This window comes from Meles meles, chromosome 2 (genome assembly GCF_922984935.1).
Source record: "Meles meles chromosome 2, mMelMel3.1 paternal haplotype, whole genome shotgun sequence".
NCBI classification, from domain to species: domain Eukaryota; kingdom Metazoa; phylum Chordata; class Mammalia; order Carnivora; family Mustelidae; genus Meles; species Meles meles.
The window spans coordinates 140,863,457-140,885,431 of record NC_060067.1 but is presented as its reverse complement, the minus strand read 5'-3'; the positions used below and the strand labels follow the sequence as shown (position 1 = coordinate 140,885,431).

The following is a 21,975-nucleotide window of genomic DNA, read 5'->3' as shown; positions in this document are numbered from 1 at the left end:
TGGCGATCTGGATGTCTTCTTTGCAGAAATGTCTGTTCCTGTCCTCTGACCATTTCTTGATTGGATTGTTTGTTCTTTGGGTATTGAGTTTGATAAATTCTTTATAGATTTTGGATACTAGCCCTTTATCTGATATGCCGTTTGCAAATATCTTCTCCCATTCTGTCAGTTGTCTTTTGGTTTTGTGAACAGTTTCCTTTGCTGTACAAAAGTTTTTGATCTTGATGAAATCCCAATAGTTCATTTTTGCCCTTGCTTCCCTTGCCTTTAGTGATGTTCCTAGGAAGAAGTTGCTGCGGCTGAGGTCAAAAAGGTTGCTGCCTGTGTTCTCCTCAGGATTTTGATGGATTCCTTTCTCACATTGAGGTCCTTCATCCATTTTGTGTCTACTTTTGTGTGTGGTGTAAGGAAATGGTCCAATTTCATTTTTCTGCATGTGGCTGTCCAATTTTCCCAACACCATTTGTTGAAGAGGCTTTTTTCCATTGGACATTCTTTCCTGCTTTGTCGAAAATTAGTTGACTGTAGAGTTGAGGGTCTATTTCTGGGCTCTCTATTCTGTTCTTTTGATCTATGTGTCTTTTTTTGTGCCAGTACCATATTGTCTTGATGATGACAGCTTTGTAATAGAGCTTGAAGTCCGGAATTGTGATGCCACCAACTTTGGCTTTGTTTTTCAATATTCCTTTGGCTATTCGAGGTCTTTTCTGGTTCCATATAAATTTTAGGATTACTTGTTCCATTTCTTTGAAAAAAATGGATGGGATTTTGATAGAGATTGCATTCAATGTGTAGATTGCTTTAGATAGCATAGGCATTTTCACAATATTTGTTCTTCCAATCCATGAGCATGGAACATTTTTCCATTTCTTTGTGTCTTCCTCAATTTCTTTCATGAGTACTTTATAGTTTTCTGAGTATAGATTCTTTGCCTCTTTGGTTAGGTTTATTACTAGGTATCTTATGGTTTTGGGTGCAATTGTAAATGGGATTGACTCCTTAATTTCTCTTTCTTCTGTCTTGTTGTTGGTGTACAGAAATGCAACTGATTTCTGGGCATTGATTTTATATCCTGACACTTTACTGAATTCCTGTACAAGTTCTAGCAGTTTTGGAGTGGAGTCTTTCAGGTTTTCCACATATAGTATCATATCATCTGCAAAGTGATAGTTTGACTTCTTTGCAGATTTGGATGCCTTTAATTTCTTTTTGTTGTCTGATTGCTGAGGCTAGGACTTCTAGTACTATGTTGAATAGGAAAATTGACACCTTTTTGGAGCACAGTTTGGCAATATCCTTCAAAAGTGTTTAAGCTTATACTTTGATCTAACAAGTTCACTTTTAGGAGTTCACCCTGTTGATATGCCTGCACAAGCACGCCAAGATATATTAAATGAAGACATCTCTATATAATGCAATACCGTGCTATCAGTCTGTCTCTATTGATACAGAAAGATGTTCATGAGATATGGTTATAGAGGAGAATAGTATATGGTTCTTGGTTTCATTTGTGTTAAAAATTAATAAAATAGATGCACATTTAACAATGTCTACATAGAAGATATATGAAACACTGTTCTAAACTGTTAAGCTTAGATTCATCTGGGAAGTGAGTTGAAGGGGAGACTGATATGGGAAACTAGTTGGGGCTTTTTTTTTTTTTTAAAGATTTTATTTATTTATTTATTTATTTGACAGAGAGAGAGATCACAAGTAGGCAGAGAGAGAGGAGGAAGCAGGCTCCCCGCGGAGCGGAGAGCCCAATGCGGGGCTCGATCCCAGGACCCTGAGATCATGACCCGAGCCGAAGGCAGTGGCCTAATCCACTGAGCCACCCAGGCGCCCCGGGGCTTTTCACTTTTTACTTCGTATTATTCTATTCTATTTCCTTTGTAAAAGTAACAAACATACATTACTTTTATAATATATTTTTGAAAGTTTATTTGCCTTTCTTCAAAAACCTGTTATGTTCAAGGGACACTTTAGTGGGTTGTGAATTAGAATAGGCTCCTTCCAATTCTAGTAACAAGCCTACTCTTCATAGGTTTCCCTTGGCCCTAAGAATAAAACCTGAACTAAGGCCTTCCCATGACAAGTTTCTCTATGATCCAGCCCTATCTGCTTATCCTTCCCCACACTCCTCTTTTCATTGCTGTGCTCCAGTCAAGGTGACCCCTACCCTCCCTTTGCTTGATACTTTCTCCATCCCTTTATATGTGGGAAAGGGTGGAGTGCAGCCTAAAACTCAGCAGAAAGGTCTTCCTGACCAGTTTGTATAAAGGCAGTTACACACCATTAATTTTTATTTCAGAAGCCTGATATGACCACTATGTGTAATTATTTCATTTGATCACTTGTGTCTCATGTCTCAGACCTACTGTTTATGTTCTCTGGATGTCAAAAACTAGACTGATTCATCTGTAAAGCTTCGTATCAAATAGTGACTATTCAACTTAGTTTTCATTAACATTTTTTTCTCTTTTTAAAAAATGTAAGTTCCATCTTTTAAAAAGATTATATTCTCTTTAGCAAAAACACAAATATGTGCATACAGATTATTTTGGTATTTCTTCAGCTGCCTTGTTGTTATTATCAGCATTTTGTCAATATTTCCTTTCTCATACTTATTTAAACTTCTGATAATACTCCATCTATATTTTAGAATTTACCAAAAATGGACATTACAGTTTTAAGAGATTAACAAATCTCATTTGCCCTGCTTTAGCTCTAGTGTACTGAATTTTACCTTGGAGGCAACTTGGGTCTCATCAGATATTCCTTACCAAATGCTTGGAGGAAGGTATATTAGGATACAAATTTATTTTGCAGGTGATGAGTGCACTCCTAAAACTTAAAGGTCATGGTTAGATAAATGTCACAGAAAGCCTACAGTCAAACAAACATTCATAAATGAATGTTATCAAAATTCCATTAAAAGCCATCAGATCCTTGCTTTCCCGTTGTTACTGAAGGTTAAGTTACACTTACGATAAAAGTCTCTTTAGGTTTCTGCCCAATTTATTTAATGCCTCTACCAAATAGTCTTGACTTTGTTATTTTCTTTGGGACTTATAAAGGCAGCAAGATAGCATTTTTTAGTACTAACCTCTACTGCTTCAGAAGTCCAAAGTAATTTTAAATTATGGCAGCTTTCTGCTAACAAATATGACTGCCTGTGTGTAAAAATGAAATGTGGGGGAAATATAATAGGTGATTTAAAGGAATAGAAATGAAAGATGTGAAATAGAAAAGTGAATTATATCTGTTTAAAGTGAGATAATGCATTACGCATGTGGAGAACTAAAAGAGACAAAAAAGATCATGGACTCCCAACTTCCTCATTTTATGGATGAGGACCAAAACTGTTGTCTTTGGTCTACTGTTCACTGGTTCCTACCATAACACAATGTGTCTACTTGTATGCACTTACTTCTGCATGTAAATTTATTTTTATAAACATGCCAACTGTGTTGCCCAGCAGTTCAACTCCTAAGCATATATCCAGTATCCAGATGTCTGCTCTGTCCACCAAAAAATACAAGATTATTCATGCCAGCATTGTTATTTTTTAAATTATTATTATTATTATTAATTTGACAGAGAGCGCAAGCAAGGGGAGGGGCAGAGGGAGAGGGAGAAGCAAACTCACTGCTGACTTGAGAGCCCAACGTGGGGCTCAATCCCAGGACCCCAAGATCATGACCTTAACTGAAGACAGACGCTTAACCAACTAAGCCACCCAGGCACCCCAGCAGCATTGCTCTTAAGAGCCAAAATCTATAGGAAGGAAGGAAGGAGAAAGAGAAGGAAAGGGGAAGGAAGGGGACCCCAAATAGAAATCAACCATAGAATGCGTAAATAAATTGTAGTGTAGTTGCACAGTGGAATATTACATAGCAGTTAAAAAAAGACTGAATTGTAGAACCATATGGATAAATCTCAGAAAGCGTTTGGCTGAATAAAAGAAGGAAGACAGGAAAATACTGAGAGTGCATGTGTTAATTATATGTCTGTTTATAAGCTCCTTGAGGACCAGGAGCCATTTGTCTGCATGTGTAGATCTCTAGCACCTAACACATTATGTAGCACCTAACATATGGTCAATGTGTATTTATTTTAATGGAAAATGTATGATACAGAAAAAGATACGGGGGAAGCACCCACTATTTTTATAATGAGAGAAACAACTGGAAATATAGGGAACAATACCTTATTTCTTATGTTTATTCCAGAGCACAGCATGCAGAAACCTAAAATTTTAATACAGTATTAACTATAACCGACACTTGGCTACATATGAACAGGACTAGACTATGGTAATATTTCAGACTATTTCAAAGCAGACATCACTAATGGAACCAATGATTTGATCCCAGGATTAATTTAACTAAGGTATGAAGTAGATGTGATAGTTTTTTCAATTCCTATATTTGGCCTTCACGAGGAGGAAGTCTTCTCTGTTCCTTCCCTTACTTCTTAACTCAGTGCAACATGAGGGTCCAGTTAATTGGTCAGATTCCAGCGTAGAGATTCAGTCACGCTTTGAGGATTTGTGCCTTGGGATCTAGATGAGTTCATATTAGAAGGCATTTTCTGACTCTTCTTCTGGCATTGCTGAAGTCTGGGCCACTCTTACCGTAATAGTAAAACAGTAACATTTCTTCCTTTGGCCATCTGATTTTCTCAGGGACCACCAGATGGCTAGACCAAGGTAGTCTCTTGGTCAGAGGCCATTATAATGTTATAGTAAGGCCATCCTTTAATAGTACCTCATTTCTTCATTCCTAAACACATAACACGCAGTTATGATCCTCTTTCTCCATTGATAGTTCAGGCATTGGTAGGTGTTAATGGTCACATTACTGCCTATTATTCTTGAAAGTTTATCATGTGGAAAAAAATCCTAGAAGTTTGAAGGAGATGCGTGCTCATGTTTGAAAAAGATGTTCCCTAGTAATTGTAGATCAAACAGGCCAGATGAATTCAAGTCCCTGCGGAACCACAGGAACAAATTGTTAATCAATTTGCTATCATCTGTAGAAGCCCTGGCTACGGAGCTGCAATTAGTACAGCTTTGTGAGCGCCCAGTTGTGCCTGAGCAAGTTCACTTTGTTAAATATTGACTGACAGGATTTCCATTCTTTGAGTAGGATGTTCTCATCAACAGGATGGTTAGGAGACAGGTCCTAACCATTTACGTGGGTGGAAAATAGCATTTGATGATCAGCATTTGTGAAGTGCTGACCGTGCAAAGCTGAAATGAGAAAATTCCGTATTATCCTTAATATTTACCTATATTACCTTTTTAAGAAGTCTATTATTTTTCATTTAATTTTTTCTTTTACGAGAGGTTAAACTAAGTGCTCAGTGATTTCCTATTTTACTGTAGTATCTAGGTAAGTTCTGTATAGTTTGTTATTATTGCAGCTTTCTGGAAACGTTTTATTACACCTCAGGGAAAACAGATTTTGTGTTCCTTCCTTTCTTGCTGGTATTACCGGCCCGGTGCACAGCTTTTGACGCCTTGGACACTTTATAGTCAGAAAACTTTTCAAATAGACAAGTTAGCTTGCCAACAGGACTTGGATTTCATGTTTTACCCCGTTATGATTTTAAACTGTAAGCACAAATGAAAAGAATCGATGCAGTGACATGACAAACATATCAAGAATGTCTGCCAACTTTTTGTGAACTTCTCTGAAAATTCATAGAAGCAGCAGGTTAATTTACATGGCAGTACATGAGTTAACCTATAATGGTTTCATCTTTGTTGTCTTGCCCATTTATACCAGACCCCAAAGTTGCCCCTTCTATGTTCACTTGTGCTCTGAGCAGATACCTGGCCGTTATCAGGCAATAGAGGATTCAGTGAGACAAGTGTACCCTTTTTTAACTGTTCTTCTTTAGATTTCACCAGTGAGCTGAAACAAATCTTCATTTGTTACGGGCAAATTTTAAAATTAGGTATTCTGAAAATTCTTGGAGAAATGTTTTTACCTTTTTGGTCTTGAATTAGAATGGTTTATTCTTAACATCTATTGGTGACAAATATAATGAAATCCCAGTATTGAGAGAAAAGACATCTCATGTGGAAATAAAGATATACTTGCACATGCAAACTCTAAAGTGGTGATGTTCCAATTTTAGATAAAAGCTGATTGAAAATAAATCTCAGTGAGTCCTTGAGAATTGTGTTGTAACTCTCCTGTGTCGATTTCTTGGTTTGCAGTTTAACTCGGCTGCTAAGCAGCTGATAGAATGGGATAAGCCTCCTGTGCCAGGAGTGGATGCTGGAGAATGTACCTCAGCAGCAGCCCAGAGCAGCAATGCCCCAAAGCACTCTGACACCAAGAAGAACACCAAAAAGCGCCACTCCTTTACGTCTCTCACCATGGCCAGCAAGTCCTCCCAGGCATCCCAGAACCGCCACTCCATGGAGATCAGCCCTCCTGTCCTCATCAGCTCCAGTAACCCCACAGCTGCTGCACGCATCAGTGAGCTGTCTGGGCTTTCCTGCAGTGCCCCTTCTCAGGTAAATCTTGTAAAGGTGTGAGAAGAGCTTGGGCACAAAGTGATCTGCTCACAAGCATGTTTGTTTACTAGCTGAAAAATACTATTTATTTTTGCCTTCCGAAGAGAATAGCTTTCCTTAAAAAAAAGGTGGGGAGGGGGGGGAGAATAGTATCTTTCCTGGGAAGATTCATTCTGTAGGTGGAAAAATGGAGAAGAGAAAACTAACCCAAAACTACTCAGTCATTTTCAAAGGAAGGATTGGAAACGACAAAATGTTTTAAATAATACTGAGTTTCAGGCAACTGCTCAGTGTTGCAGAACCTTGTCACAAGGCTGCTTTGGGAGAGCTTGCCAACTAAAATTTTATCTTCATCCAAACTGCAGATGCTACAGTTGAAACTCAAAGTTGACAGTTGCCTGCATGTGTGTGACTTACCCTGGTTTTTAGGCTTCCCAGTAAGAGTTATAGGGAAAAAAAAGAGAGAGAGACGACATGAAGAAACATTTAATTTAAATTAGAAATTAGCCTGTTTTTTTAAAAAAAAAAATCTCATTAGTTCATCAAGGCTTTGGACTGTCTTAAGAAGTAGCCCCACATTGTTCTTATGTTAATGAGAACACATAAGATGATTAGAAACATGCATTCAGTCAGCAGGCATTTATTTGGTGCCCAATTACTAGACCCTTCTAGGCACCATGTATATTGTGATAATGGACCAAAGGACTTCCCTGTGTTAGGCCTTAATTCTGGACTGCACAGTGAGCCCACTAAAGTAGCTCTGCCTAAGTCACAGGACGGCTGTAATTATTCAATTAGATGACGGCTATATTTTTCCTCAACCCAAAGCTCAAAGAGCCCTGTCCAAAGTGCCTGTCACAGTGGGAGAAGTTTCTTTCAAGTCTTGTATTTAGTTTTTAAAATTCATGCAGATTTTACACTCTGTATTATATATTTATATATTTATAGCTGTGGTTTTTAAAAAACAAAACAAAACACAAAAATCAATTATTTTCCTTTACAGAAACAAAGAAACACATACAGTCCTGGTCCTCAGAAAGTTTACAGTTAATTAAAGTGCCTGTTTTGGACCGTAGAATAAACATTTACGACGTGGTGTTTGGTATTCCTTGCCATTTTTATTAAAAATTATTTTCTCTCAGCCTCATTTATTTGACCCTGCTCCCTTAGATTCATCCTGCATGTTGTGAGTTAAATGCATTCGTTTTCTGAACGGGATTGTGGTTTTGGGTGTTTTTTCTTTTTGGTGGTGGGGAAACGAAGCTTTTGATCTTATGAGAGAACTAGGAGACACAGACATAGCCCACTGAAACATAAGTGTGGTGAGGGGAAAGGTCTTTTTTTGTTCACCAATATACCCCAAGTGTCAGATATATGATAAACACTCAGTAAATATTTATTGAATGAATGAGTCTCTTGAAAAATGGGTTGAGGGGCGCCTGGGTGGCTCAGTGGATTAGGCCGCTGCCTTCGGCTCAGGTCATGATCTCAGGGTCCTGGGATCGAGCCCCGCATCGGGCTCTCTGCTCAGTGGGGAGCCTGCTTCCTCCTCTCTCTCTGCCTGCCTCTCTGCCTACTTGTGATCTCTCTCTCTGTCAAATAAATAAATTAAAAAAATCTTTAAAAAAAAAAAAAAAGAAAAATGGGTTGAGAGAAGTATGTTACTTTTTACATGTAACTGATTAAACCTATGTAAAAAATAGACATGGATTATAGGTTGGAGTAAGAAATACCAAGTGAGGTTACTCTAGAAAGGTTCAAAGGATTTTTGAATAAGGTTCTGACGGAGGTGGCTAGTAACCATGGCCATTCACTACAAGAAAACTGTATCATTTGACTGAGGTTTTTATTTTGTGACCTAGCAACATTTGCACAATGATGTTTTGTTAAAAGGTAAGTTTCTGGTAAGAACAGTGGCAACTCAGAATAGGAATAGCTTTAAAAGAATAGATGGTAATCTTTGGGCATTAGAGAAAATTAAAAGAGAAAGGAGGATAAACCTAGCACTTATATCTTTTTGTAGAGAACTCAGCCGTCAGGTGTGAGCATGTCTGATGCTGCCACACCAGAGCTGGGAATGAAGACTATAAAAATAGAGCTATTTTTGTTTTGGTTGGAGTACCTTAGGAAACAAGGCTCTTTCTGTGTTTCATTAAAACAGTTTCCCCTTCAACTATTCCACCCCTCCTCCCATATTCCAATACATTCTGTTTTAGGTGGTAATGTGTTGCCTCAGGGAGAAGTTATTTCAAGAAGCTGATGGGAGATGTTTCAAGTGCTGCTGGCTTCTCCAGCCCAGGTTTACAGAAAACACTACTTGTCTAGTGTACTGTGTACATTGGAGGGAACCACAGTCCATAGTAAAGCAATGAGTGAATGTAACATAAGTGACAGGTAAACATTCTCCTAACCATGGAGATTGGTGTATATGTGAGATGGCTCATGTGAGACTGTTTAAAATAGGACTGTCCTTTTCCTTTGCCCCACAAAGGACCAAGCAAGAGATTTGACTTCTCCTGCTCTGGCCCATTTTCTTTCCTTCCTTTCCTTCATCCATGCTGAGAAAAAGGATATTTTGTTATCTTGATTTGGCCCATTTTCTCGCTTGCTTTTCTCCTTAATTAGGTTTGGTTGCGCTTAGAAAGTCTGCAGTAAGGAGCCCAAAGAAGTGAGTGTTCATTATTCTCTCACCTGACTGGAATCTACATATAGGCAGTCAGTGTGGTGTGATGGTGCTTTTTAGCTCGCCTTTCCATCGTATGGGTGGAACCTTATCCTTATGTTTCTTAGAATATCCTTAGAATTTAGAGATCTTGCCATGACATCCAAATTCTAGGCAGTAGGATGAGAAAAGACAGAAGAGAGGAACAAAGGGCTTGCTTGTGATTATATTTGATGACTGTTGAGTAAAGGCTGAACTTGCAAATACATAAATTAGAAGATTATTTATAGACTGTACTGTCCAGGTGAGTCACCAAAATAAATATGCACAGATGTCTGTAACTGACATCTGTAAAAGCATATGATGCTATAAGTAACTAAGGCATTTTGTCTTGGGCCACAGTCATATTTTTTGGCCTTGCCAGCTGGAGGAACACTTCATAATATTAAGTGTTTTGTGGCATTTTTTAAATTGCCAATGGCTTCAGGGGAGCCAGAGGTACACACACTCATTTCCATTTGCTTTCCCCACCTCTTTCCCTCTCCACAGAGTCCTTTTTTGTGGGGGAGCTCAAGCTAAATTGCTGTTCCATGAAGAAAAGAGAACAGTAGAAAATCAATTTTTCCCAGTTCAAGGCATTTATTCTGGGCGTGCTCACCCTCAGCCAATTTACTTCTGCTGCTTCTGCTTTTAGTTACTCTTTGGTGACTTTTATCTCTTCCTTTTCTTCAGGGTTAGGAATGGCCCTGTGCTGGCTAGTGCCTGCAGGAATCTCAGTGTTCACTGCTTCACTCCTGTGTCTAAGATGGGACACACCTTAGAGAGCCTCTGGTCTAGCTCCAAGACAATAAACTCATTAGCAGTTAACTATCTTGACTCCCAGCCTGTGGCTTTTAGAGAAACATCAGTCAATAATGAGATCTTTAATCTTAGATATATGTAAGGTCAGGTCTAGGAAGCTGTATTTTGGTATTTTTTTTTTCCTACCCCAAAGGTTCCATGATAATGGCATGCATTTTGAAGTGAGCTTCATAGCATCTTCTCAGAAAAACTCCATCTTTTATGTGGTGCCAACTTACAAATGTCCTTGGGGTATGTATATAAACAGATTTATTAGTTGAAACAGCTGAAGGCCACTAGATTTTATCCTAGGATGAAAAATCAGTGCGCTTCCCATTAGAAATTGATTGGAAATACACTTTGGTTCACAGGAGGGTTTGGGGAGAAACTGTTGTTAGGTTATCCCTTAGATCTGCTTAGTTTAAGCCTTTGGTTCAATCATTTGTATGAGCTAATAGGTACAGATGTGATTTTAAAAGTATGTGGATTCCATGTATAACATAGATTTATTTGTGGAAATAAACTGTATGCTGTGATGCTGATTATCTCTGGCCTTGGCAAGGTCTAACTCAGCAGGGTCTAACTCAGCAAGGTCTAACTAAGCAGAGTTTCCTTCAGGTTTCTGGGAACTAATCTCAGAGTTTTTCTTTGTCCTGATAATCTTTTTCTTAATATATGGGAATTGAGGGAACTACGTTTGGGATTAAGTTTTATTACAAAAGGTCTGGCGTTGGTGTATCCTTGTTTCCTTGGAGAAACAAGGTACCAGCCAATCATATTCCTTTAATAGTGGAGGAAAAACATCCCATTTGTGTAGAAACCCACACACCTACTTCTGCAGCATCAAGTAATGATGGCATTCTGTAGTTGGACCTGATATGCATTGTGAGTGAAATTGATTAACTGAACACAAGCAGTGAAATGACCTGAATAACTCAATTTTTTTCTAGTAAATTAATCTTGGATAGTATCAGGGATAAGATACCTTTGAAAACAGCTAATTTGGCTTGACTTTGTTCCTTTAAAGGTTTTATAAATAATTACCTGCTCTAGGCATGTCTAGGCAGCTGCATTTTAATTATGCATCCCCACCGAAAAGTGGGAGTCATGAAAAATGATCCCGAGAATAACAAAATACCTTAAGCACTTCACATAGATTTACATATTGATAGACAGGTGAGTATTCAGCCATGACCTACCTGAACAGGATCTTCAGGGAAATTGCTAGGGGGCTAGTCAAGCGCCAGACTAACCACGTGAAAGGTCAGTTTGGTTCACAGGGGCTTTCCGGTGAGGCAGTGTGTTATTGAGAAAGCCAACAGCAGTTGAATTCTGTATGTAAAACATCACAATGGCCAGTATTTATCACATAACCACCCTGTGTTGAATACAGATTAGGTAATCAGTAAATGTGGATTGAATAAACTGGAAGAGCTTCTGCCTTCCGCACATAATAGAAACTACAGATATGTATTTTTTAAAAATTGTGACTTGCCTCCCCAAGGTTTAGCCAGTACAGTCTGTTGTATTAAATGTAGTTGTGTTTTAATTAACTTCTTTTTTCTCTTGGCAGGTTCATATAAGTACCACCGGGTTAATTGTGACCCCGCCCCCCAGCAGCCCAGTGACAACTGGCCCTTCATTCACTTTCCCATCGGACGTTCCCTACCCAGCTGCCCTTGGAGTGAGTATAGCTTCTCCATCTGTTTCTCTCCTAGCTGTTCAGTCCCATTAACCTCCTAACACCTGCAGTTTACACAGACACTTGTTAGGTAGGGGTGGACCTCTTTCATCGGTTATCTCTGTTCATCTCACAGAAGAAATGAGAAAGCCTCTTGCCTACAGCCTGCCTAATTTTTCCTGCATAATTTTTTTTTTTAAAGATTTTTTATTTATTTGACAGATAGAGACCACAAGTAGGCAGAGAGGCAGGCAGAGAGAAAGTGAGGAGGAAGCAGGCTCCCAGCTAAGCAGAGAGCCCGATGTGGGGCTCGATCCCAGGACCCTGGGATCATGACCCAAGCCGAAGGCAGAGGCTTTAACCCACTGAGCCACCCAGGCGCCCGCCCTGCATAATTTTTAACAGTGAGGATCAGTGGCCTGAAGCCATTAGAAGACTTCTACAAAATACTTTTAATTTTCATTAACGTTCAGCGTGATTTCCCAAAGGCTTAACCGAACATTTCTTTTTCATTTCTTTTGCATCTTTAGACTTCACTTGTTTCTTACAAAGACACCTTTATAGGAATTCTGAGGAAACCGGGATCCGAAAAGCTAAACGGTTTGCTTTGAGTCACATAATGAGTTGATTCCCAATCTCTCCATTTATGATTTCACCTTTTGGTTTCTCGTCTTCCATGACAGTAGCTGCGGCTGTGCTGCCTTGGAAGCCTCCCTCAGATTGTGTTGATTTTCCTCCTGAAGACATAGCATCCTATAGAGTCTAAACACTAATTGCTTTACAACATACCTCATAGGAGAAATCAGTAGGAGAAATGAGGGCAGCGAAGAGAGATAGATACAGAGAAGAACACAGTGGAGAGAAAATTAAAAGGGAAGAAGAAAAAAAAAATTGGAAGGGGAGGCGAACCATAAGAGACTATGGACTCTGAAAAACAACCTGAGGGTTTTGAAGGGGTGGGGGTGGAAGTTTGGGGGAACCAGGTGGTAGGTAATAGGGAGGGCACGTATTGCATGGAGCACTGGGTGTTGTGCAAAAACAATGAATACTGTTACGCTGAAAAAAAAAAAATTTATTTAAAAAAGGGAAGAAGAAACAAGTAAATTCAACCATAGCAGAAACACAATAGTTTAAATCCCCGCCTCCTGAAATTGCAGGCATACAAACTACAAGGAACCAGCAATTGTGAGGCATCTCTCATCCAGGCTGATGCCTTACTTAGCTTGTGCTTTCAGACTGTTTCTTTCAGTGCTCAGTTGAATGAGAATAGAAAAGATAGATCTGTGCATCAGATCTCCCCAGTGGGCCCCAACCCTGTAAATTGGTTTACAGAGTGTCACCTGGCTGTGATGCTGTCAGAGAAACAGTATGGCCCAGTGAGGGGAACACATACCAGGGTTGAAAGCCCAGCTCAGCCCCTTATTTGTTTACATGACCATGAAAAGCTTCAACCTCTTTAAGCTTTAGTCTCCCTGCCTATAAAATGAAGCTAATACTATCTACTTTGGAGAGTTCTCACCATGCCTAGAATGTAGTAGGGGTGACTATTCCTGATCTCGTTATCGGTCTCAGTTGAAGACTGTTGCGGGATGAGCCTGTGACACATGCCACTGGTTGGCTCTCAGAATGCCTTGGTTCATTGGGTCTGGTTCATTGTGTTACGGTTTGTCTGCTCTCTGTACCAGGAATAGTGAGGCTTCTAGGCAGCTGGTTTGTTTTTAAGTTGTGGATTTTATATATGTTGTAAAGATTATGTTCCCTTCTGCTAGAATGCTTAGAGCGAAATCTGTACCCCCGCCCCAACTAGGACCTCACAGTGTATTAGCACATTAGTAGAGATGTTGGCTCCATCTAGTTTTATTGTCCTCATTTTCCTTTTGCCTCATTTTACTTTGAAGCAAGGTGGGATATAAATAAATGTGGAGTTATTACTTAGCTTGACTTAGACTTTAGAAAACTTTTTATAGAGTTAAGCATGTTCTTGCATTTAAATGGAAGTTAATAATGTTCTGGTTAGAGGTTAAAGTTGTATTTTTTTTTTTTTTTTAATGTTCCCAGAATGATTACAGCTTCCTTGATAGTACAACTGTTTGGTGCAGGAAACGTTGTGCTGATTTTTCTAGGGAGAAGGTGAAATTCAGTTAACTTTTATTGGTTTTCATGAGATTCTGTTAGCCCCAGGTGTTTTGACCAGAGCCCAGTTCCATAACCATCCTGCCCTCTCATCTCCAGAGAAGACTCTCTCCTTTCCTTCCTTCCCTTCCCACCCCAGTACATACACAACCAGTTGATATTTCCATTTCCAGATGACTACTTTGTGTGGAAAAATTCTAGCATAATTTCTTAAGGGAAAAAGGCTGCATTTTCTGATCTTAGAAAAATTAATTAGTGGAAAGGACAGAGCTGGCTGAATTTCAGCCATTGTGGGCTGAAAATTTTACAGTGTAGTAAATGGCCAGTTGCTCTTAGCTGGAGGCACACTCTAGGGCAAATCAGTGATACAGGTCACAAGAGAGCATGAATATACAAAAGTTAATTTATATTCAACCATTTCATGCTAGGATTATATAAGAAAGCCTGCATGTTAAGCAAGAGGAAGGTTTATTAAACAGTATGTCTACTGTGCCAATTCCATTTAATGAAAAACTAATTATAAACAGACCTGTATGTCATCCCAGGAGATGTCTAGATCTCCAAGTCCCTGGTAGGTTGGCAGCAGTGTTTTAGATTTAATATGTTAAGTTGAAGTGGTGGGGGGTGGATCTCAGCAGCATCTACCCTCTGTATCTCACATTAATCATGGCAAGTATCCTATTTAAAATTTGAAATATCTTCAAAGAATTTGAGCACTGTCACGGCAATAGTATGCAGCTTGGTTGAGAGGAAACCATGCTTTTCATGGTGTGGATTTATTATGGCAGCAGTAGAATAGGAAATGAAAATTATTTCTAGCATTTTATCATGAATTGAGACTTTCTAATCTTTTATGCAGAATGAAGTTAGGAGCATATTGTCCTACACATTTCACATGTAACAGTGAAAATGTTAGATCTCTAATATTAGGAGCAAAACTGGCATTATAGCTATCTAATTCAGACATCAGACTATTAATAGGAGTGAGGGTTTTTTTCCCAACTAATTTGTGAAGGGAGGAGAGAGGATCTATATTAGTCTTGTATTTTCTGCACAAGGGCAGAAGAACTCTTAAATATGTGATTAATAATCCCTGATCCCCTGTACCAGCTGAGAGGTGTTTAGCTGCCAGATGTCACGAGTTAGGCAGGTCAGTAAAAGCCAAATACAGCCTATGGCCAACTTATAAACCGATTGCATTCCAAACATGTATAACCCTAACTAAAAAAATTTTACATGTACACACATAGTATATGTCTTATATGTCTATTTAGAGAAGCAAATTAAATGATGTGGGTTCTCAGAATAGCCAATATGGAATTAGCCATTGGAACCCATGGTGGAAGGCTCAGCAGGACTTACTGCTATTACCAGGATCAGGGAAGAGCTCTGGAAGTAGGGCAGTGGAACTGCCAATGTCAAATAGTTTGTGAGGTACAAGTTGAGCCTTTGGAATTGGTGAGAATTCTGAAAATCAGGAATAAGGGTAGAATATGGCCAGAACGTTCCAGCAACAACAGTAAAGGACTCTAGCACATAGGAACTAAGGCCTCTTGAATCCATATCATGTTGGCCTAAGAGAGGCAGAAGCACAGAACATTTTCTCATTTGTGAAAAGCTCACTGAGGATCTGTTAACTTCTGTCTGCGAAGGTGGGTGACAGCAATACAAAGATGAGTAAGACAGTTTTCTGACTTCATAGTCCCATGAATCACAACAACAGCTTCTCTTTACTGGGCTTCTGCTGTGCTTCAGGGCACTGGGAAAGGCAGCTTTACCTAAACTATTTCTAATTATAACTCTGTCTCACAGGTTGACATATTAAGGCATAGAGAGACCTTATGTAATTTATAAAAGTCAATTAATATCATAGATATCTCTTCTAATAAAGCAAATGTAGAGCAATAAATCTATAAATTGTGAGGTAAATTCCATTCTTGGAGAGATATTTAAGAAGTGCCAAATTCTTGGGACGCCTGGGTGGCTCAGTGGGTTAAAGCCTCTGCCTTTGGCTCAGGTCATGATCCCAGAGTCCTGGGATAGAGCCCCACATCGGGCTCTCTGCTCTTCGGGGAACCTGCTTCCTCCTCTCTCTTTCTTTTTTTTTTTTTTTTTTTTTAAATATTTTATTTATTTATTTGACAGAGAGAGAGAGATCACAAGTAGTCAGAGAGGCAAGCAGAGAGAGAGGAGGAAGCAGGCTCCCCGCTGAACAGAGAGCCCGATGCGGGGCTCGATCCCAGGACCCTGAGATCATGACCTGAGCTGAAGGCAGAGGCTTAACCCACTGAGCCACCCAGGCGCCCCCTTCCTCTCTCTTTCTGCCTGCCTCTCTGCCTACTTGTGCTCTCTGTCAAATAAATAAATAAAATCTTTAAAGAAAAAAGAAAAAACAAAAAAGAAATGCCAAATTCTTAATTACATCTTGCCCTTTAGACAACATCATCTAAGCATCTATTTCTAGTATTTTTAAAAATACTCTTTAATTTTATTTCTTTTTCTTCATAGTTATACCCAGCACTGACTGGCTTAATTCCAGTCAGCATCCAGTTGAGACTTAAGACTTGGAACCTTCCATCGTTATTTTAATTTTATTGAATTCTGACACCTAAGTTTTTTGGATTTTTTTGTTTGTTTTTTTAAATCACTAGTGTCAGTATTTCTACTTTTCTGCTTCCTATTTGTTGCATAAAATAAAGCAGACTACTCACATAATTGCACAAACACTGCTCTACAGGGGCAGTAATGCTGCTGAAGTGGCTAACATGATGACTTGAGGGAGCATGAGCAGCTGGAACCGTGTCTCCATCAGCCTGTATACATGCATCTGAGTTCAGTACCCAGAGGGGCTGTTTAGAGATGTTGAAGTGTAGGGCTGAAAGTGAGTTGACTGGAATTCAGATGTCCAAGGGGCGGGGGGGGGGGGGGGGGAAGGGATGCTGGCATTGGGGGATATTACATGGTATTTGCCCAAGGAACGCAGAAATGCCCAAAGTCTATCCTGCCAGTCACTTTTTTACCCTGGGAGGTTGAAATGAATGTGAGGGAAATGCATACCTAAAGGAATATTGGAAAGAAAACAAATCCTTTATCGTTGGTTGAACTTGTGCCCCAAACTCCATAGCACTTTACCAGCAAAGCACTTTACTGGTAAGGTGGACGCAGCCCATGGCCGTGCTTAAAACCTAATGGATCTTGTCACCTATCTTTAGCCAGATCCAGACTGAACCACTCTTTGGTCCTATGAAAGAGCAAAAAGAGGAGAGGACACCAGAGAGGAGTAGTATTACATCCACACACTTCCAACTTTTCACTCACAGTGTGCACTAGCAAATGTGGCTTATCTGACTTAGAATCCAGCCCTTTCGGAAAGGACAGTTGTTGGCTGGTGTTCATTCTAACATAGGGAAATGAAGGACTGCCCTAAGATGCTGAGCCAAGATTAGAATCTATGTTTTTCTGACCCCAAAGCCCACCTCCTTCTACAGTGTAAAGCTGATGCTGCTTTCAAGGTCAGTGGGTCAGGGCAACAGAACCTGGGTGTGGCGAAGTGTCATCATTTCACATTAGTGGACCACTGTCTAATTTTAAGCTATTTATTCAGAAGCAGTAATTCTTGTCTCAGACCATTACCACAGATCATGAACAGAAGATGTGAATATATAGAAACACAAGGAGGAAGCTCATTTTTAATGAATATCAGAATAACATCCAGTTTTCTATATTAGTATTTCTGTGGCCTGGCCCATAGTTCTAGACAACTTTGATAATATAGACCTGCTGCATTTCCATAAAATAAAACTACAAGGGATGAGCTCTTTTTAAGCTCCTATTAATTTAGTATGTAACGTCTAGTGAAAATGGCATTTAAGTGTGGTATTTGGTTCTGAGCAATGTTAACAAAATATTATGAGCAAAATGTGATCTATACTTCTTGCAGGCCTGTAGATGTTTTTTTCTGCTGGTGGAGAGTGAGTCTTGGCCTCTGGGGCCTGCTCTGGCCTGGACTATGAAATAATAAGCAGGTCTCCAGGTCAGCTCTGGGTGAATGGAAGGCTGTGGTTTGCTCTGTAGAAATTTCAGGTCTTGCAGGATAGCAAGCTGCCTGAAGCATAGCACATAGTGGATTACCTTTTGAACTTCCACATCACCAGATTATTTCAGTTTAAATTGTTTATAAAGCAACCCACAGTACTTCCTAGTCTGTCACAGCCCTGGACTCACCAGAGCCCTATCATTTTACCAACCCCACAGGGCTGAACAACATCTAGGAATCTGATTTTAATCAGACTTTCTCTCTCGGTCTTTGTGTGCTTATATACCAAATACACGTGCATACACATACACACATTTCCCCCAGATATGTAACCCAACATTGAGGGAAAAAATTTCTGCCCAATTTTTTTAAGATTGTTTCAACCACAAAAAGGAGAGAGAGAACTGCATTTTCTCTCAAGGACAACCTTTGAGATCTTTCAGAATGTCCTCCTCTAAGCCATATCTCCAGTGACTTCTGACTTACTCTTTGTGAAAGGGATGTACATGAAACATTTGCTCACTGTGTTTTTTAACTGTAAAAGCTGACCTCTTTTTTACATTTCGTTGACAGAATGTGATGTGCTGTTACCAGGTCCATAGATTTTTTTTTTTTTTTTTGCCTTTTTCTTCATAGGGCTAATTTAGTACAACCTCTGCTTTAATAAAGTGCTGAGTGTTTGACCAGGATTATCTTTGTTTCTCTCTCCCTTGTCACTGGGAGCCTGAATGGAGTGAATGCTTGACCTTTTCCTGGTCAAAGGTTTTGAAGATTCTAAGCCCCAGTGCATGCAGTTCCAGAGTAGTAGCAAGTCTTAAGGCTGCCGTGTTTTATATGGAGAGTGTGAGTAACGTTCATGCAGTTCTAACTCTTGGAACTCACCTCTGCCTTGTCCAGGTTAGGGCTCTATAAGGAGCTCTGCACCTCATTTATTTCTGCACTGAATGTTCCACAACACCTTCAGCTTCGGTATGGGAAAAATCCTTCTCCAAAGTCACTTCAGCAAAAAATTAAATATTATGTGTGAAACAGTTGCAACATATGTCTAGAACTCTGAAATTTTTTTCTGCTGAGTTTATTGTGTTTCTGGAACTAGGTACATTAACGGGCAGATGAAGCAAATGTTGATGAGATATGAATTTTTATTTCACGAAATAGAAACAGAGTGACTGTTAGGAACTATGTTTAGAGATCATTGGGTATTTATACACTGATATGTAGAAACCATTTATGCTTTCCTAGGTGCATTCTTTAGTCTCCTTATTTCTCTTTCGATTCAGTTTTTACATCTAGTGGTTCAAAGATTTGGGGAGGGCGAGGTGGGGCTTCAGGCAAGTCTTTGTGTGCCTGTTTTCCCAGGAGTTTCGGTATACAGACCCTAAAGAATCATCTGGGGTTTATAGATCAGAAAGTAACAATTGCTCCATTGATTTTCAAAAGGCATGGAATCCTGTAGGCAGAACCCCATTAGGCTGTGCCCATAAAGGAACCAGCAGCTTTTCACTAGTGTACTTGTTAAAGATTACCAGCCTTGATAGTACTAAATTTCAAAAGCTGGCAAAGTTAAGAAAAGAATAAGCAAAAGTAGCAACAATAGCCCAGTGATCATGGCTTGCTATTGTTTGGGCTTTTTGGAAACCAGGCATCAAAGGAAATTTTCTTCTGAAGGAATGGTTTGAGATATAGTACAGCTAAAAATTTTTTGTGTTGTGTTTAAGTTTCAAGTTACAGAAACAATCATAGATTAATTCCTAGCAAGCATGTGACATTATAGCTGCCCCCTTGAAAAGCATCGGGGTTCGCATCCAAGTCTATACTGAAAAATACTATTAATCTTAAAATTACATGCTGTTGTTCCATTTTTTCCCTTTCCCTCTTCCCAAGTGTCATTACTTACCTGTTTGCTGAAAAAGTGGCTGTGGCTCTAAGATCTTAAAGGAGAACAAGGGATGAGATTTTTTTAAGAGGAGGCTTTCATACAAGGTAGCCTGCTGGTTCTGCTCCCTGTGGATTCCATGAAAGTCTTTTCCTATGATTCCTGATTCCTCTTCCCTCCCACCTTCCATAAAAGATATAAATAAATAAATCATTCATTATTATTCTCTGTCCCCCCCTCTCTCTTTCTCTGTCTCTCCTCATACCAGACGATGAATCCTCCTCTTCCACCGCCCCCCTTACTGGCCTCCACACCTCCCGGCGCTGCTACCGCTGTTGCTGCTGCTGCTGCTGCTGCTGCAGGAATGGGACCGAGGCCCACAGCGGGACCCGCCGACCAGATTGCACATTTACGGCCTCAGACTCGCCCCAGTGTGTAAGTGAGGGTGTCATTTATTACTGCTTTAAAGTTCATTTCATACTAAGCCCAAACAGCAAAGGTAGACAAACACCTTTCTGATAGGAGCTGGTGACAGGCTTATGGCTCACCAAAGTGGTTTGCGTTCTGCAAACTTATACCCAGTCATGCATATAATTAGGAAACTGCTGAAACAAAATGGGTCCAACACATGAGCTCGCTAGGCAGCCATCCTGCTGAGTGAGGGCCTTTTACAGTTTAGGGAAACACAGTGTTTGCTTCTTCATAATACTATATGTACATGGAGCCATCTTTTTGTATGATTTCTTTTTGAGCTTTTTGTCTCCAATTTCATTCCTTGCAGTAAGATATTAAGGAACAGGAAGATACTCCACACAGATCAGATCTAGAGGGAGTGTGCATGTGAAAAGCTTGAAGTCCCCAGCAATAAGTATCCAGAAAAGTCTCATTGTCTTGTTCAGTGTTTACCAATGGCAGAATACAGCTAGATTTTTGTGGCTCCTACATTGTGTGATTTTATATGTGGAACACGTTAGAGCCCTGATTTTAAAACACACACACACACACACACACACACACCCCAAAAACTGTTGGTTAGTGTTGCCTGCCTGGTTTCCATATGTTGGTGGCATAGTCACCTTGCATTGTGGGGTGGTTTTGTACTCTCTATGATCTGGGCTTTTTTTCCTTTTGACTTTTTCAAATTCAGCATTTTTTCTGGCTGAATATACAAAAGCAGGTGCAACCCGAGCCTCTAGGTTCAGCTTGTGTGTGGAAGGCAGCATGTTGTGCCTCCCAGTGGGATTTTGTGCCATATGTCGTCATTCGGGGCTACTTCCCACATCTAACAAGTGCCATTTGAAAAGCTCAAGTTTCCCATTGGGTCCCTAATCCCCATCAGCAGGTTAGGCACTTTGGGAAGCTGCATAATTCTTTCACACCCCACGAATACCATTTGGTGGGATAGTCACCTTCACACTGGGGGAACCAGGTTGGCAGTTCTTAATCAGGAAGGCCCCTGTCTTTTAAATGTAGGCTGCAGGGGCACCTGGGTGGTTCAGTGGGTTAAAGCCTCTGCCTTCGGCTCAGGTCATGATCCCAGGGTCCTGGGATTGATGCCCACATCAGGCTCTCTGCTCAGTGGGGAGCCTGCTTCCTCCTCTCTCTCTGCCTGCCTCTCTGCCTACTTGTGATCTCTTTCTGTCAAATAAATAAATAAAATCTTAAAAAAATAAAAAAAAATAAATTTGGGCTGCAAAACCTTTTTCAGTGGAAGATTACTAGTGCTACTTACAGGTTTAAAGGATTCTATTTTCTGTTTACATATGTATGGAATATTCAAGACTTTGTACCAAGGAAGAGTTTTTGTGCATCCTGGGGTTTATCTGTTACTCAGCCTGGAATCACATACTCTTTTCTATTCTAGGTATGTTGCTATATATCCATACACTCCCCGGAAAGAGGATGAGCTGGAGCTGAGGAAAGGAGAAATGTTTTTAGTGTTTGAGCGTTGCCAGGACGGCTGGTTCAAAGGGACATCGATGCATACCAGCAAGATAGGGGTTTTCCCTGGCAATTATGTGGCACCAGTCACAAGGTATGGTTTTGAATAAATGGTTTATTAAGTTCTAAACAGAGAAGCTTTGTTCTTTTTCATGGTTTTTAGCCTATTCAAGATTCCTTCTCACACTATAATTGCCTGTTATGTAGCCAACATTTTAAAAATTCATATCTATACTTGCTGAAATCCCTTCTAACTCTAAAATTCTTAGCTTAC

General features: G+C 39.8%; 1 protein-coding gene across 2 annotated transcripts in view; it reads left to right on the top strand.

Annotated features, from left to right (window-relative positions):
- Nucleotides 1-21,975, top strand: part of SH3RF1 (SH3 domain containing ring finger 1) — a 182,046-nt gene that overhangs the window by 135,227 nt on the left and 24,844 nt on the right. For both annotated transcript variants that reach the window (XM_045997084.1, XM_045997086.1), the window contains exons 5-8: nucleotides 6,230-6,532; nucleotides 11,608-11,718; nucleotides 20,029-20,195; nucleotides 21,625-21,795. In XM_045997084.1, coding sequence (XP_045853040.1) covers nucleotides 6,230-6,532; nucleotides 11,608-11,718; nucleotides 20,029-20,195; nucleotides 21,625-21,795 — 752 coding nt within the window. The remainder of the gene's footprint in view (nucleotides 1-6,229; nucleotides 6,533-11,607; nucleotides 11,719-20,028; nucleotides 20,196-21,624; nucleotides 21,796-21,975) is intronic.